The 13,434-nt window shown below is 38.6% G+C and overlaps 1 protein-coding gene across 4 annotated transcripts in view; it reads left to right on the forward strand.

Annotated features, from left to right (window-relative positions):
* Window positions 1-13,434, forward strand: part of PRKAA1 (protein kinase AMP-activated catalytic subunit alpha 1) — a 44,107-nt gene that overhangs the window by 20,806 nt on the left and 9,867 nt on the right. For 2 of the 4 annotated variants that reach the window (XM_045285185.1, XM_045285186.1), the window contains exons 2-7: window positions 766-907; window positions 2,482-2,575; window positions 2,983-3,027; window positions 6,731-6,875; window positions 8,800-8,887; window positions 12,323-12,547. In XM_045285185.1, coding sequence (XP_045141120.1) covers window positions 766-907; window positions 2,482-2,575; window positions 2,983-3,027; window positions 6,731-6,875; window positions 8,800-8,887; window positions 12,323-12,547 — 739 coding nt within the window. The remainder of the gene's footprint in view (window positions 1-765; window positions 908-2,481; window positions 2,576-2,982; window positions 3,028-6,730; window positions 6,876-8,799; window positions 8,888-12,322; window positions 12,548-13,434) is intronic. The other 2 variants (XM_004698069.3, XM_045285187.1) reach the window with 2 other exon arrangements.

A 13,434-nucleotide genomic window follows, 5' to 3' on the forward strand; every position in this document is an offset into this window, starting at 1 on the left:
ATAGTACTGTTCTGTATCTTGATTATAGTATTGGTTACACAAATATACATGTGTTAAGATCCATAGAACCCTACACACACACAACCTGATACCTACGCGCCCACCCCATGGGAGTTTTGTCTGTATGGTAGTTTGGAAAGGTAAATTAAAAAATTAAGTGAAAATCCCTTAGCAGTACAGTTTGACTTTCTTTTTTTTCAGTTTGACTTTCTATAAGAAACACTGTTACTAGTTTTTAAAAAAATCATCTTATTGGGAGCTCACAGAACTCTTATCACAATCCACACATCCATCCATTGTGTCAAGCACCTCTGTACATTTGTTTCCCCCCTTATTCTCAAAACATTTGCTTTCTACTTGAGCCCTTGGTATCAGCTTCTCGTTTTTCCCTCTCTCCCTGCCCCCCCATGAACCCTTGATAATTTATAAATTATTATCATTTTGTCATATCTTACACCGTCCGACATCTCCCTTCACCCACTTCTCCGCTGTCAGTCCCCCAGGGAGGACGTTATATGTAGAGCCTTGTAATCTGTCCCCCTTTCTCCCTCACCTTCCCTCCACCCTCCCGTGTTACTGGTTTCTGATGTATGTTTTCTCCTGTTTAATTATTCAAACATTTAAACATCCAGCAGGTATATCAGGCTGAAGAATTTAAACATCTGAAGTATTTTCAGGGACTTCTAGCATAGCTCTTGGACTAAAATATAAATATTTTGCTACTCAAACTTGTTACTAAATTATTAAATATTATTTCTCCTACAGTTGGCAAACATGAATTGACTGGGCATAAAGTTGCTGTGAAGATACTCAACCGACAGAAGATTCGAAGCCTCGATGTGGTAGGAAAAATACGCCGAGAAATTCAGAACCTGAAGCTTTTCAGGCACCCTCACATAATTAAACTGTAAGCACTGATTATATTAACTATGGGAAATCATCTTTTCATCACTTTTGTTAACTACTAAATCTTACAAGTGGGAAAGATGACTGACATTTCTTTGTTCTGTGTCCTGAGGGGTTTTGAGAAGTTTCTTCCTCTTTGTGTATTTATTTAACCCCATTCATGGTCACTTAAGCCTACGCTCACGTTTGCTTTGTGCTTTTAAACCGTTAACCTTCTCATTCTCTCATGTTGCAGACAGATGTCCTCATAGAATTAATTACTCCTATTGCTGCACAAGCCACAATGATTTGCTGGTAGAAACTCTCCACCTCCCGAGTCCCCCCAGTGTCAGTTAGCCGTACTGGAAATAATGCTTTACCTCGTGCTGCTTATAGCCAACAAAGCCAATAATAAAATTTCAGGAACCCCAGGCTGAAAAAGAGTAGTAATCTTATTGCTGCTTTACAGTTGATCATTATGGCCCTACAGATAATTTACTGAATTGCTTAGCTTCTGCTTCATTATGCAGGCTATTAATCAATTGGAGCTGTTTACATAGGGTCTTGTTCTTAACGGTCTGACTCAAAGTTTGTTTCACCTCACCTTTTCTAATTTGTTGGTATGGTATTAAATGTCCTCCATCCATCCGTTGATAACTTCTCAGTGTACATCTCCTGAAGGGAAGCTTCTTCCTCATATTCCAGACTCCATTCCTCCTGACTCCTTGACATCTGCATTGGGGTGTCGACGAGCCACTTCAAACTCAGCATGGCCCACTCGGAACTCTGCCACTCTCCTAAGCTTGGCTTCTGACCATTTTCACCATTTCTGTACAATCCAACTTGCTCAGGGAGAAAACTTAGGAAACATCTATTAATTTCCTACTTTCTCTTACTCATCCATCCATTCTACCTTATCCCAAAATAAAAGTCTTGACTTTCTCATCACCCTAATCTGAGCCACCTTCATCTCTCTCGTGGACTATTGCAGTCTTTTTTGTGCTTCCACCTTTGCCGACCCCGTTAATTCTTCTCACCACCACATGGTTCTTCTTTTAATGTGCCAACTCACATGACTGCTCTGCTTGAACCCATCAATAGCTTACCATCTTGCTTAGGGTCAAAGCCAAGCTTCCCCACGGCCTCTTTCCTGTACTCTGTCCCGTATCTCCTTTGCCTCCACACTCTCTTTTTCCTCTAGCTCCCTGTGCTCCAGCCATTTTTGTTTTTTTAAACCATTCCTGAAACATCCCAGGCAGGCTTTCCCTTGTCCTTGCTGCTCCCTCTTCCAGGTTCACCGTCCTGAATAACGGCAGAGTTTGCACCTGGGCTTCCTTCGGCTCTATTTATTTATTATCTACTTACTTACTCACTTCTCTTCGTAGCACGTTTGCTATCCACATAATGCTTGCTTATTTGGTGTCTGATTCCTGGCTCCTGGAAGATGAACTCTCCATAAGGATAGGGAATTTGTTTTGTCCCTTGTTATTTCCCCAGGTCCTAGTACAGTGCTGGGCACACTATAGGCACTTAGTAACTATTTATTGAATGAATGTACATGTCTCAATGTTAGTAGATAATGTTTTCTCTCACCAGGTACCAGGTCATCAGTACACCATCTGATATTTTCATGGTGATGGAATATGTTTCAGGAGGAGAGCTATTTGATTATATCTGTAAAAATGGAAGGGTAAGCAGTTCTGATTTAATCCTATATGTATTTTATAACACCCCTCACCCCTTTACTAGCATCAAAATATTAGAAAGCAATTCTCTTAACAGTGTATATAATAACCAAATTCCCTTAATCATTTATTTGTTTAGAATCATAGACTAGCAAAAGAAAGGACTTTAAAGTATATTTCCTTTAGCCTACCAATACAGATGTGGAACCTGAAGCTAACACCTTACATATGTGCTCAAGGTCAAATTTTTTTAATGACAGAGTTGAGTGAGGCCCCAGAATTCAGAATCCTGAGGTATACAGTCTTGAAGTATATATTTAATCCTGACAAAGTATATTATTAATTATTAACCACCTAGGCTTTACTAGCCAACCCTAGCCACATTTAAATTGCATTCATTTTTTGGTTTCAGAAATCTGATGTACCTGGAGTAGTAAGAACAGGCTCCATGATGGAGGTAGGAATTAGACTAAAGAATGTAGAACTGGAGGTAACCTAAGAAGACATTTTGAACAGTATCTAAGTTACAGATAAAATAAACTGAATAGTGTCCCCTGCCCATGCCTTCTCCCCCGCCCCCACTCCCCTACCCCCGCCCCTCCTCTCAGGGTAGTATGGTATACAAAATACTTTCTCAAAGAGCCATATCTAGCTGAAAGCCAGTTTCTCACCCCCAATCTAGGGATCTTTACGTTCATTCAGTCATATGTTCTTTATAGTACATGTGTTTTATTTTCATCCAAATCAAGCTCATTAACTAAGTTAATTTTGATTTTATTGTTTCATAACATGATTCATTTTACTTTCAGGTATTCCTCCTCTTCTGTGCCCTACCCTGCTCCGCCCACCCCTAAAATTCTTCCTGGAAAATGGAAATGGGCACAAGTTGGATCAATATCTTGTTTTCTGACATTTTCCATTTCTCATTTCTTGGCCATCTTGTTTTGCATTGTAGGGAATTTTTTATTTTGCTTATTGCATATTAAAATTTCAGCTGCTGTATTTTCTTTTTCAAAGCGCTCTCTTGTCTGTAAGAACTCTTTAAATAGCTTGCTGGTTTTGCTCCACACAGATGTCAAAACTTTGCGTGTCGTAGGATAATTAGGTTGTAAAAAGTTTTATTTTATTCTCTTCATTTTTTTTCTTCCTCTGTGCCCATCTCCCATTTTTTCTTATTCATTTTCATTGGACTTTGTCTGTTGTTTGACCCTTCCTTGGATGTCTCTTGATTCTTGGTTGTCCACTCATGTTGAAGAATAAGGTATTAAATGTGAAGCTCATATGGGTGAGACTCATTGATTGGGGTGTGTTTCCATATGTTGATTGAGTAGTAACAATTCATTTTATTAAGGTACATTACATTTCAAGACAGTCATACTCCACATAACATTCGTTCAGGGACTGTTGACTGAAGATACTTCCATGGGCCCATAAGTTATAATAGTGTTCAGAAATACCACTCGGAGAATGAGACATGGTGAATTGTGAAGTGGGCATTTCATTTACATTGTATACAAAGCAATTGCCCTGCCAGGTATATGATGGTGCAGTACACAAACCCAAAGCCCATCGCCGTTGCATTGACCCTATGGGAAAGAGGGGACCGACTTCTTCGGTCCTTGAAACTGTAAATCGTGAATGCAGCTTCTTCCTCCTGTGGCGTGGCTGACGGATTTGAACCACCAGCTTGGCAGTTAGCTGCCCAACGCTTAACTCACTGTGCCACCAGAACTCCTTACTTTACATAAATAATCCATATCCTATGTCTGTCTTGGTCGTCATAATAATGCACCTGTGACTGGCTAATGTCTGTGCTAAATTGTACTTTCAATTGTTATTTTAATATGAACTTTCTCTACTTTTGCTGGGGGCTAGGCATTGTAAAGCCAGGGATTCAAACTCACCAGCTGTGCAGGAGGGGAAAGATTTATAGCCTAGGAAACCCTAGGGAGCAGCTTTATTCTGCATGATAGGCCTGCTAATCGTTGGAATTAACTAGATGGCAGTGGGTTTGGTTTTGTTTTTCTCTACTTACAAGTAAACATTTTACTGTATGACAATGTATGTATGCTTAGACGCTCAGGCAGCATCATCCAATCTTGTGTATCATCTGTCTTCTTGATGTATTTTCTCTCTGTGCTTAAAATTCTTTAGAATTTGGCTTCCAAATGCAGCTGAACCAGTGTTAGTAATAGCAACAAAAGGGCAAGAGACACAAACATTTATAAAACATAAAGATGGAGAATCAGTGCTGTTGCTCATGATTTAGGCATGTTTGTACAATGTTTAAATCAGATAACTGCCTAGTTCACAGAATAGATTGTGAATATTAAATAATGCATGCCTGTAATTATAAATATGTTTCTCGGGTCAGACGTTTGTTACAGAGGAAATCTTAACAAAATTCCCTTGAGCTTGCCTGTCCGTATCAGCCACCAGTGTTGGGGAGCTGAGGGAAGAGGTTGGGCTGTCAGTATGTTAACTTGTACTTAATTTCTTTGTTTGTCTCACGGTGCCTCAGCACTGCTTTGCTGTCACTGAGAACAGAGCTGGTTCAGTCTTACTAAAAAGAAAACGACGAGTCTTTTATCCTAGTAAGGATGTTTAAATACATCTCTCAGCCAATCATCTTATTTTTAGCCCTGCCTTCAGAATTTCCAGTTGTTCTAGTTCTGAGCCTCCAGGAGGTTCTGTGTGCACGTGAGTTTATTTCTGACTGGGTTCCCCGTCTGTGGGCCAGGGTTTCTGTGTTCTCCGGGCCGTTGTCGTTCTTCATTGTTCGCCCACTGTCCAGTTTGCTGACTCCCTCCATCGCTGCTGTCTCTTCTGTTGCTTGCATAGCTTCTACCTCTTGTATTCTTCATGCCATTTCACTGATTTTTCAGGCGTGGAGACAAAAGCTCCATGCTCAGACTGCTGCATTTAGCTGGCAATATGCTTTGGCTCTTTTCTTATTTACTGTATTGCTATCTCCTTCATTCTTTGTCTTGTATTTATTATCACTATCAAATACAGTTTTAATTTTTATAGCATTTCTGGTTTTATCTCTTCTATTTTGTTTAATCAATTATGTTTTCTCTTTTTCACATTTTGAGTAGATATTTTCCATGGACAATATTTGAAACAGTTGTATTTTAAAAATGAAGCAACATTTTTTGAGTAATAAAGGTGTTGGATTGCTAAAGAATTCATATAACAAAGATATCTCAGTACTTCAATCATTTTAATTTTGCTTTTAAAAGAAATCATTAGTGTGTTTTTCCCCTGATTTTTTTGTGCCATTTAAGGTGTTGTGTCTGGTTCTAGAATGCTAATTAGTCACCTGTTTTAGAGTTTTGCATATTGAAGTATTTTTCTTAGAGAAGTAATAGTTTACTTATTAAAATGACTTCTTAAAACAGTGCCTGCCTAAGTAGTGATTATCACTTATGGAAAAATTTTCACAAAATGAAACCTGAATAGAGAAGTTTTCAAATATATTTTTGAAAATGTAGTTGCATCATAAAATACATTTTTTTCAGTAAGAATACATTTTTTATAACTTATAAGACAGGTGAATTAAAGCTTTCATAAGTAAAATTAAGATCTTACTTCAGGATATATAGTAACGTGGGTGTTAACTCCTTAATAGTGAGTAAGTGTTACTTTGTCACATAGGCTAAAATCATATTCCCCTCCCCAACACCCTGTTATCACTTTTGTCCAATTATATGGATTTCTTCCTCAAAATATGATCACACAGTTGTATTTATTTGTTATCTGTTCTCATCAGCTAGAGTAGGACCTTTGCTTTATTCATTGCCGTATTATGTATGTCTATATAGTGTGTGGTACATTGAAGATCAATTTTTTATCAATATTTGTTAAAGGAATGAAAGATTAAATTCTTTAATATATAAGAAAGTTTCAAGTAGATCTGAAAACAAATAGAAGCAACTCATAAGTTACAGAGGAAGATAAGTTATTATAAGGGAATCTTATGAAAATGATAATATTAGAAAGTGTGAGTTACTGACTTGGGCTAAAAATACTGCTTAACATTGTCTTTACATTTTAAAATTGTGCATGAGGTTCATTTGGAAGGTTCCATGTATTTTGACAATTTTATCAGTGAGAGAATTTCTCTGAAAGTCCACTAAGGGACCTCTCTGCTTTCTTAGCTGGATGAAAGCGAAAGTCGACGTCTGTTCCAACAGATTCTTTCTGGCGTGGATTACTGTCACAGGCACATGGTGGTTCACAGGGACTTGAAGCCCGAGAATGTCTTGCTTGATGCACACATGAATGCAAAGATAGCGGATTTTGGTAAGCATGAATTTTAGTTTCATATGTTCATTATATGTAGCAAATTATAGCGAGCATTGAAATAACCTTGGCTTTGGGATAGTAGACTAAGTATTCCCGTAGCGTCTCCTCCTACATGCCCGCCCCCCCAATAATGGAATTTTTCTCTTTAGCTTTGTCTTTATAAGCATGAGTTTTGTGTCTGTAGGTCATTGATTCAAGTTGGTAGTGTTAGATCATTTGAAAAAGAGATGATTTTTTTTGTGCAGGAGGAGGGCAGCAACCTTATTTCCAATACATTATTTTAGTTGCATATGAAAAAGGAGGAAAGTGACCAGGATGGAGTTATTTAAGCCCTTGAAAGCCAGAGGTAATTTATATTAACAAAATTATTTTAGAAAACAGTTTAAGTGATAGAAAAGCATAATTTTAGCTTGAAGAATAATAGTATTTTGATAAACAGAAAGGAATTTCTTTTTCCTTTATTTCCTACATAAACTTAAGAGGACAAAGGAATCCTTTTAACGCTTTTCTTTGAGATCGTTTTAGTTCAAACCAGAGAAGATTCTTTTATTTTCCTCAGCTTTGAAGTATATGTTTTTAATCACGAATGCCAAATCATGATGCAATTGGCTATGTGATACAATTTTTCCTTATGCCTGAATTGTCGTGATTGGCTTGGTAGTTTATTTCTCAGTGTGGTCCATGTTGCTTGCGGAGAACAAAGGTTTTTCTTGGGGATAAAATAGTGAGTAAAGAAGTTTAGATTCAGTTACAAAATACAATTTTAGAACGGGGTGCTTATTTTTCACAACACTTTTAATTTTCAGCTAGGTTCCATAATTCATTGCAATGGCCACACAGAACTTAACAGATCATGCTCACAATTAAGCGGCTTTTTGGGGACGTCAGGTGAAAAATGCTCAGGATATAGCTATTTGGTCAGGAGAGTTTCTTCCCTGCAGTGTTCTCAAGTATGCCTTTCTCTGGTCCTCAGCCTTTGGCTTGGCTACTGCCCTACTTAAGCAGTGCTACAAAGCTTTTAGGCCTGCTAATAAATGCCCAAAGGGTATGCTACTCTTCTGTAAGCCTCAGCCTGAAAGCACTGAGTTCCAGTGCTGTGAGTCATAAACCCAATTCCTCCAATTAATTGCCTAGAGGCACCCCACTCTGAAAGCCAGACTCTGGCCCCAAACCACTCAGCTTTACTTGTCCACAGCTCTGTCTCATGCTCTGGCTCTTGGTTCTACTGTTGGATGCCCCTCGGCCACACGTCTGGTGTCCAAGTTGTCTCCTGGATCATGGAGGTTCAAAGTGAGCTCTTGGGGTCCCAAGGATGTACCTCCATTCTTTTGTTCTTCTCTTTTACTCCTAGTGAGATTCCCCACTCCTACTTCTGAGACAGCTAATTTTATACCCAGCAGTCTGGCAACCACAACGAATCCTGTTAACAAGCACTCTCAACTGAATCCCATCAGTATCTTTCTCCCAGCTCCCCTCTCTTACCCAGACCCATCAGGAAAAGGTCATTCAGTGGGACTTACAGAGATTATAGCTAGAAGAACTACACCAGTTCATTCACTGCACTGGACCATTAATAGAAGCCTTGACTTTTATCCTATTCATCTGTTCTGGATTGTTTTTCTGAGTCATTCCATTTCTGTATTAATACAGCCCAAAGGAGTGCCAAGTTTATTCTAGTAATCAAGAGCTTAGTATATGATCATTAAACTCCTGTGCTGACTTTTAAGTGTGGAAATAGATGGTAAATTTTAGAGCACAATAGCAGACTATTTGGGAACACTAAAGACTTTATGCTTTTTGTTGAAGCAAAGAACAGAGAGATGATCTACCATTTTAATGCAAGCTCCTACTGTTTAATGGGGTTTTTGGGTCTCTTTTTGTCCTTGGGAAATCCCGAGTAGCTGATCTTGTGCACTTTCAGGTCTTTCCAACATGATGTCAGATGGTGAATTTTTAAGGACAAGTTGCGGCTCACCCAACTATGCTGCTCCAGAAGTAATCTCAGGAAGGTAGTATTTAACATCCCCTTCTACCCTGAATACTTTCATAATTGTCTTTTGACTCCTCTAGATTTTGCTATTGTGTCATGCTAGCGTGGAAGGAAAGGCCTGCAGGATTTATCCTATTCTTACCTAGAAAGTGTTCTGTGTTACAAACAAAACAGAAGTTAATAGGACTTAATGATTTCATTGTCAAAGGACAAGGTCAGTTTACATTTTTTCCTTGGTGGAAGAAATGGTAGATAGTTTTAAAACTTCCAAGTTTTAAAGGTAGGTAAGACATTAGAAACTGAATAATACAGAAATACCTATAGGTAAAAAATGTTTTACTCTCTAATTAGTTGACGCATTAAAAACATGACGTACCGCTTTATTTTTCAAAAAAGATGGCATTTTGTAAGTAGGTTTAGGCTTTATGTTAAGGTAATATTTGGGGAGATCTGAATAGAGTATTGGTAAAATTTTTACATTTAATTTATGTTGTGTCTTTCATAAATCTTTGAGATACAGCTATATTATATGAATTCCAAATTGAGAACATGAGGTATTTTATAATTAGGCAGCTTTGTGAATAGCTTCTATGATGGGGAAATTAATGTTAAGAGTAGCTCTTTGTTCTTTACTTATGCCACTGAAAGTGAAATCAAAGAAGCTTGAGTTTGTTTTTGACTCGTTTTTAAAATTAATTTTTCCCCTCCCTCCAGGGAAAACATAGGATCAGACCTATGTGATCAGGGGCTCACTGGCCAGGGAGCTGGATCGCAGCAGGCTGAGTTCTCTTCCTGCTCCTGAGTTATAAGTTTTACTTTGTTTGGATATAATAACCAGTTACGTGACCCACGTGCTTCCTAAGTCCATTATGTCCAGAACATAGCCTCTCAGCCTAAGCTCCTTTTTCTCGTGTGTCCTAATTCTGCCATGGCTCCATCATTTTAAGATGGTTGTAAGGCCTTATTTGGTAATTTATCAGCATGTTTGTTACTGAAAATAAGGAGGAACCAATTTCGCTGGTCCAGAATCACTTCCTGACCTGATGAAAGGAAATCAAGCGGTGTCAAAAGTAGGCTGTTTAGGGAGGACCAAAAAGATGGGGGCAGCTGCCGCCTGAGCAAGGCTGGAGGGTCGAGTTCATCTAGAGGGGTCTTAGAAGAAGGCCTGGCAATATGTTTACGGAACACGAGGAACCTTTAATAACTTTTCATGCAAACCACATTCATTTCCTTGAAGGGCTTTGATATTTTGTTTAGTTCAGAATATATGATTAGAATACTTATCTGTACTTTGCAAGGCCCTGAAAGCAGAGTGTTTTTATAAATTTGCTCGCCTAGCCTGCTCAAAGAAATGGTATTTGTGTAAAAGTTATGAATAGAACGTGAATATCTAATTTCCAATTTATCACGCTTCATCATCTTATTATCTTAATGTCCAAATATCTTTGAAAAATAATGTTTCATTTGTATTGACCTTAAATCTTGTGGGGAGGAAACAGAGACTCGGGACCTAGAAACTGGGAGCAATGTTCAATAAATAAAGATAAATATATTCTAATTATGTATGCGCTTGGAATAATTTTTCTAGTTTGGGATAAGGTCTTCCTACCAGAATTGGGTGAATGAGAACTTATTTTCAAAATGGCCTTCATTCATCAGTTTTTTAACAACTTGTTAATGAAATATAATTCCTTCCCTGAAATTAAAATTTGAATGGATGTTCTGACTAGTCTGCTAGTTAAGTCAGTTTGCTGTTTGTGCTGTCAAAGCATTTACGACCAATAAAAACCCTGTAGGACAGAGTGGACAGCCTTTGAAGGCTGTGATCATTAAAGAATTAGATTGCCATGCCTTTTCTCCTTAGAGCTGCTGGTAGATTTGAACTGCAGCTCTGTTGATTGGCAGCTGAGTGTTTAACCGCCGCACTGCTGCAGTTCTTTAGCGTTGGCGATCACCAAACAAATTCATTGCCATCAAGTTGATTTTGCTTTATAGTGATTGTTAGGCTGGGTTTTCTAGAGAAACAAAACCAGCAACACTTATAGACACAAGAAAGACATTTATATCAAGAAAGGTGGCCTGTATAGGGGTAGCAGTGCTTACGTCTCGAGTGTCAGATGTTACCCTGGAGGCTTTTCCTGACTTGAATGGCTGCTGGGGCTGGCAAGTGGAGAAGCCAGCAAGCGGGAAGACAGAGCAGGAGGTGGGAAGACCACAGACCAATGAAGGCAAAGTTGAGTGGATCCCAGACAGGCTGCAGGCAGGCCCCCGATAACGCCTACAGTCAGCAGGCCACATGGTAGACTGCCAGCCCAGGTTCCAAGAAGCCAGATGCAAGATCCAGGCTAGTAGGAAGAAGAAGAGAAACTGAGTTTTCTACAGTGTCTATTTATATATGAGAGATAGGCCACTCTCGGACCACTAGGTTATTTCCATTCCTCAGTGCTGGTGAGAGGGAAATCACCAGAGGCTTATTCCCTGTGTAGATCCTGCAAATGTATTTTGTGCTTCCAATATCATCCATAACCTTCTGTACACCAGAACCTCACAGTTTAAACTCCGATACTATTCCCGCTTTCAGATTTGGATTCTATTATTTACACAGTCCTTGGATCACGGATGTTTGTGTGCTTCTTCCATGTGGACTTAGTTGACATCTTATTTACATAGCTGCTTGTTTGAAAACAAGTCTGTAAGACCCCAGACGTTACTCTTTCTGAGAGCCAACCCCCATCTAGTTTCTTCACCACAAGTTGCCATAGCACCCATAGCTTGTGTGTTTCTTTCATGAAGGCAAGCTTGCAGCAGGGCTCATCATAAGAACTAATTGTTCTTAGATTGGAGCTACGATTAAGTTTGATAAGCTATCAATCTTCAGTAGAGCAGATAACCTCATCTGTCCCCAAGAAGCAGCTGGTGGGTGTGAATGACTGACATGGTGGTTAGCATGGTGCTTAACGTGACAGTGCTGTTGTAGATGAGTTCAAAACGTCTGCAGACTAATTGGTATAGCTGACCCCCATCATTTCAGGCCCTATTAAATTGGATAAAGGGGTCTGGATTATTAGGCAAAGTGTTATGGTTGGAGTCCATCGCTAAAGAGGATTCTCAGTCGATGAAGGATCATTTAGCATCTGCTGTATTGAAGAAGAACAACAGTTCCAATGGTTTTACATTCAGGAATGATATACTTAATAAAAATATTGCCCTATTGGTTGTATCCTCTGAGTGCTGTCAATAAGAACATAATTTTAGCTATTGTATGTAATTTAGACACATTCTTAGCTTTTGTTTTCAAAAGTAATGAAACTAGGAGGAGCTCTATGCATAGTGTATAACATTGGCTACAGACACCATGTTTCGGACACCCCTTGAAGTATCATATTTAAAGTTATCTATTAATTAACTTGAATTTCTAATGGTTATTTAATCTAGATGATATTTCCTGTTACAGATTGTATGCAGGCCCAGAGGTAGATATATGGAGCAGTGGCGTTATTCTTTACGCTTTATTATGTGGAACCCTTCCATTCGATGATGATCATGTGCCAACTCTTTTTAAGAAGATCTGTGATGGGATCTTTTATACGCCTCAGTATTTAAACCCTTCTGTGATTAGCCTTCTGAAACATATGCTGCAGGTGGATCCGATGAAAAGGGCCACAATCAAAGATATCAGGTAACAGAGTTTAGAGGATAACAGATCGAACAGTAACCATGATATAAGTTAGATGTGGGGGAAAAATACTGCAGAGCAGTATGTACAGTGGAATCCTGCTTTTATGCTTTTAAAAAATATAGTATGAGGCACAGTTGTTACTTTGATCTTTAAAAATGCAAAGAAGTATTCATACCAAACTACCATATATACTCGTGTATAAGCCGGGTTTTCCAGCACATGTTTAATGCCATTTTGTGGTAAAATTAGGTGCCTCAGCTGATACTTGGGTTGGCATATACTCAAGTATATATGGTAGTTACCTTAAGGAAGTGGGAGGGAGGACTTTCACTTTTTATTTATGCATTTTTACTGCTTTGACAGTTTGAAATTGTTACAATGAAATTATATTTTGAACTAAACACAAAACAGAACAAAAAACCTAAGGAGAATTTAAGAATCCCCGTGTGGTGGGTGTTAATTGAATTTTATAGTGTCTTCTTACATTTTCTCTGATATTTGTAAGTAGTATTATTGCCATATCATTCACATATACAATTTAATATAATCAATCATATTAAGACTTGTTTAGTCATCATCATAATTTTAGAATATTTTCTTTTTATACTTATTATTATTAGTTGCCTGTTGCCTCACAGTCTCTCCTGCCATGCCCCTCCCCCCAAAACCAAACTCTTTGCCACAGAGTCGATTCCAACTCATAGCAATCCCGTGTGACAGCGTTCTGAGACTGTAACTCTTTATAAGAGTAGCTAGCCCCTCACGGGGTGTCGAACGGATCACTGAAGACAAATGGGTGCATAAGCAAATGTGATGAAGAAAGCTGATGGTGCCCGGCTATCAAAAAGTATAGCGTCTGGGGTCTTAAAGGCTTGAAGGTAATCAAG

This window comes from Echinops telfairi, unplaced genomic scaffold, assembly GCF_000313985.2.
Source record: "Echinops telfairi isolate 266 unplaced genomic scaffold, ASM31398v2 ScPeMD7_7469;HRSCAF=8507_1, whole genome shotgun sequence".
Lineage (NCBI taxonomy): Eukaryota > Metazoa > Chordata > Mammalia > Afrosoricida > Tenrecidae > Echinops > Echinops telfairi.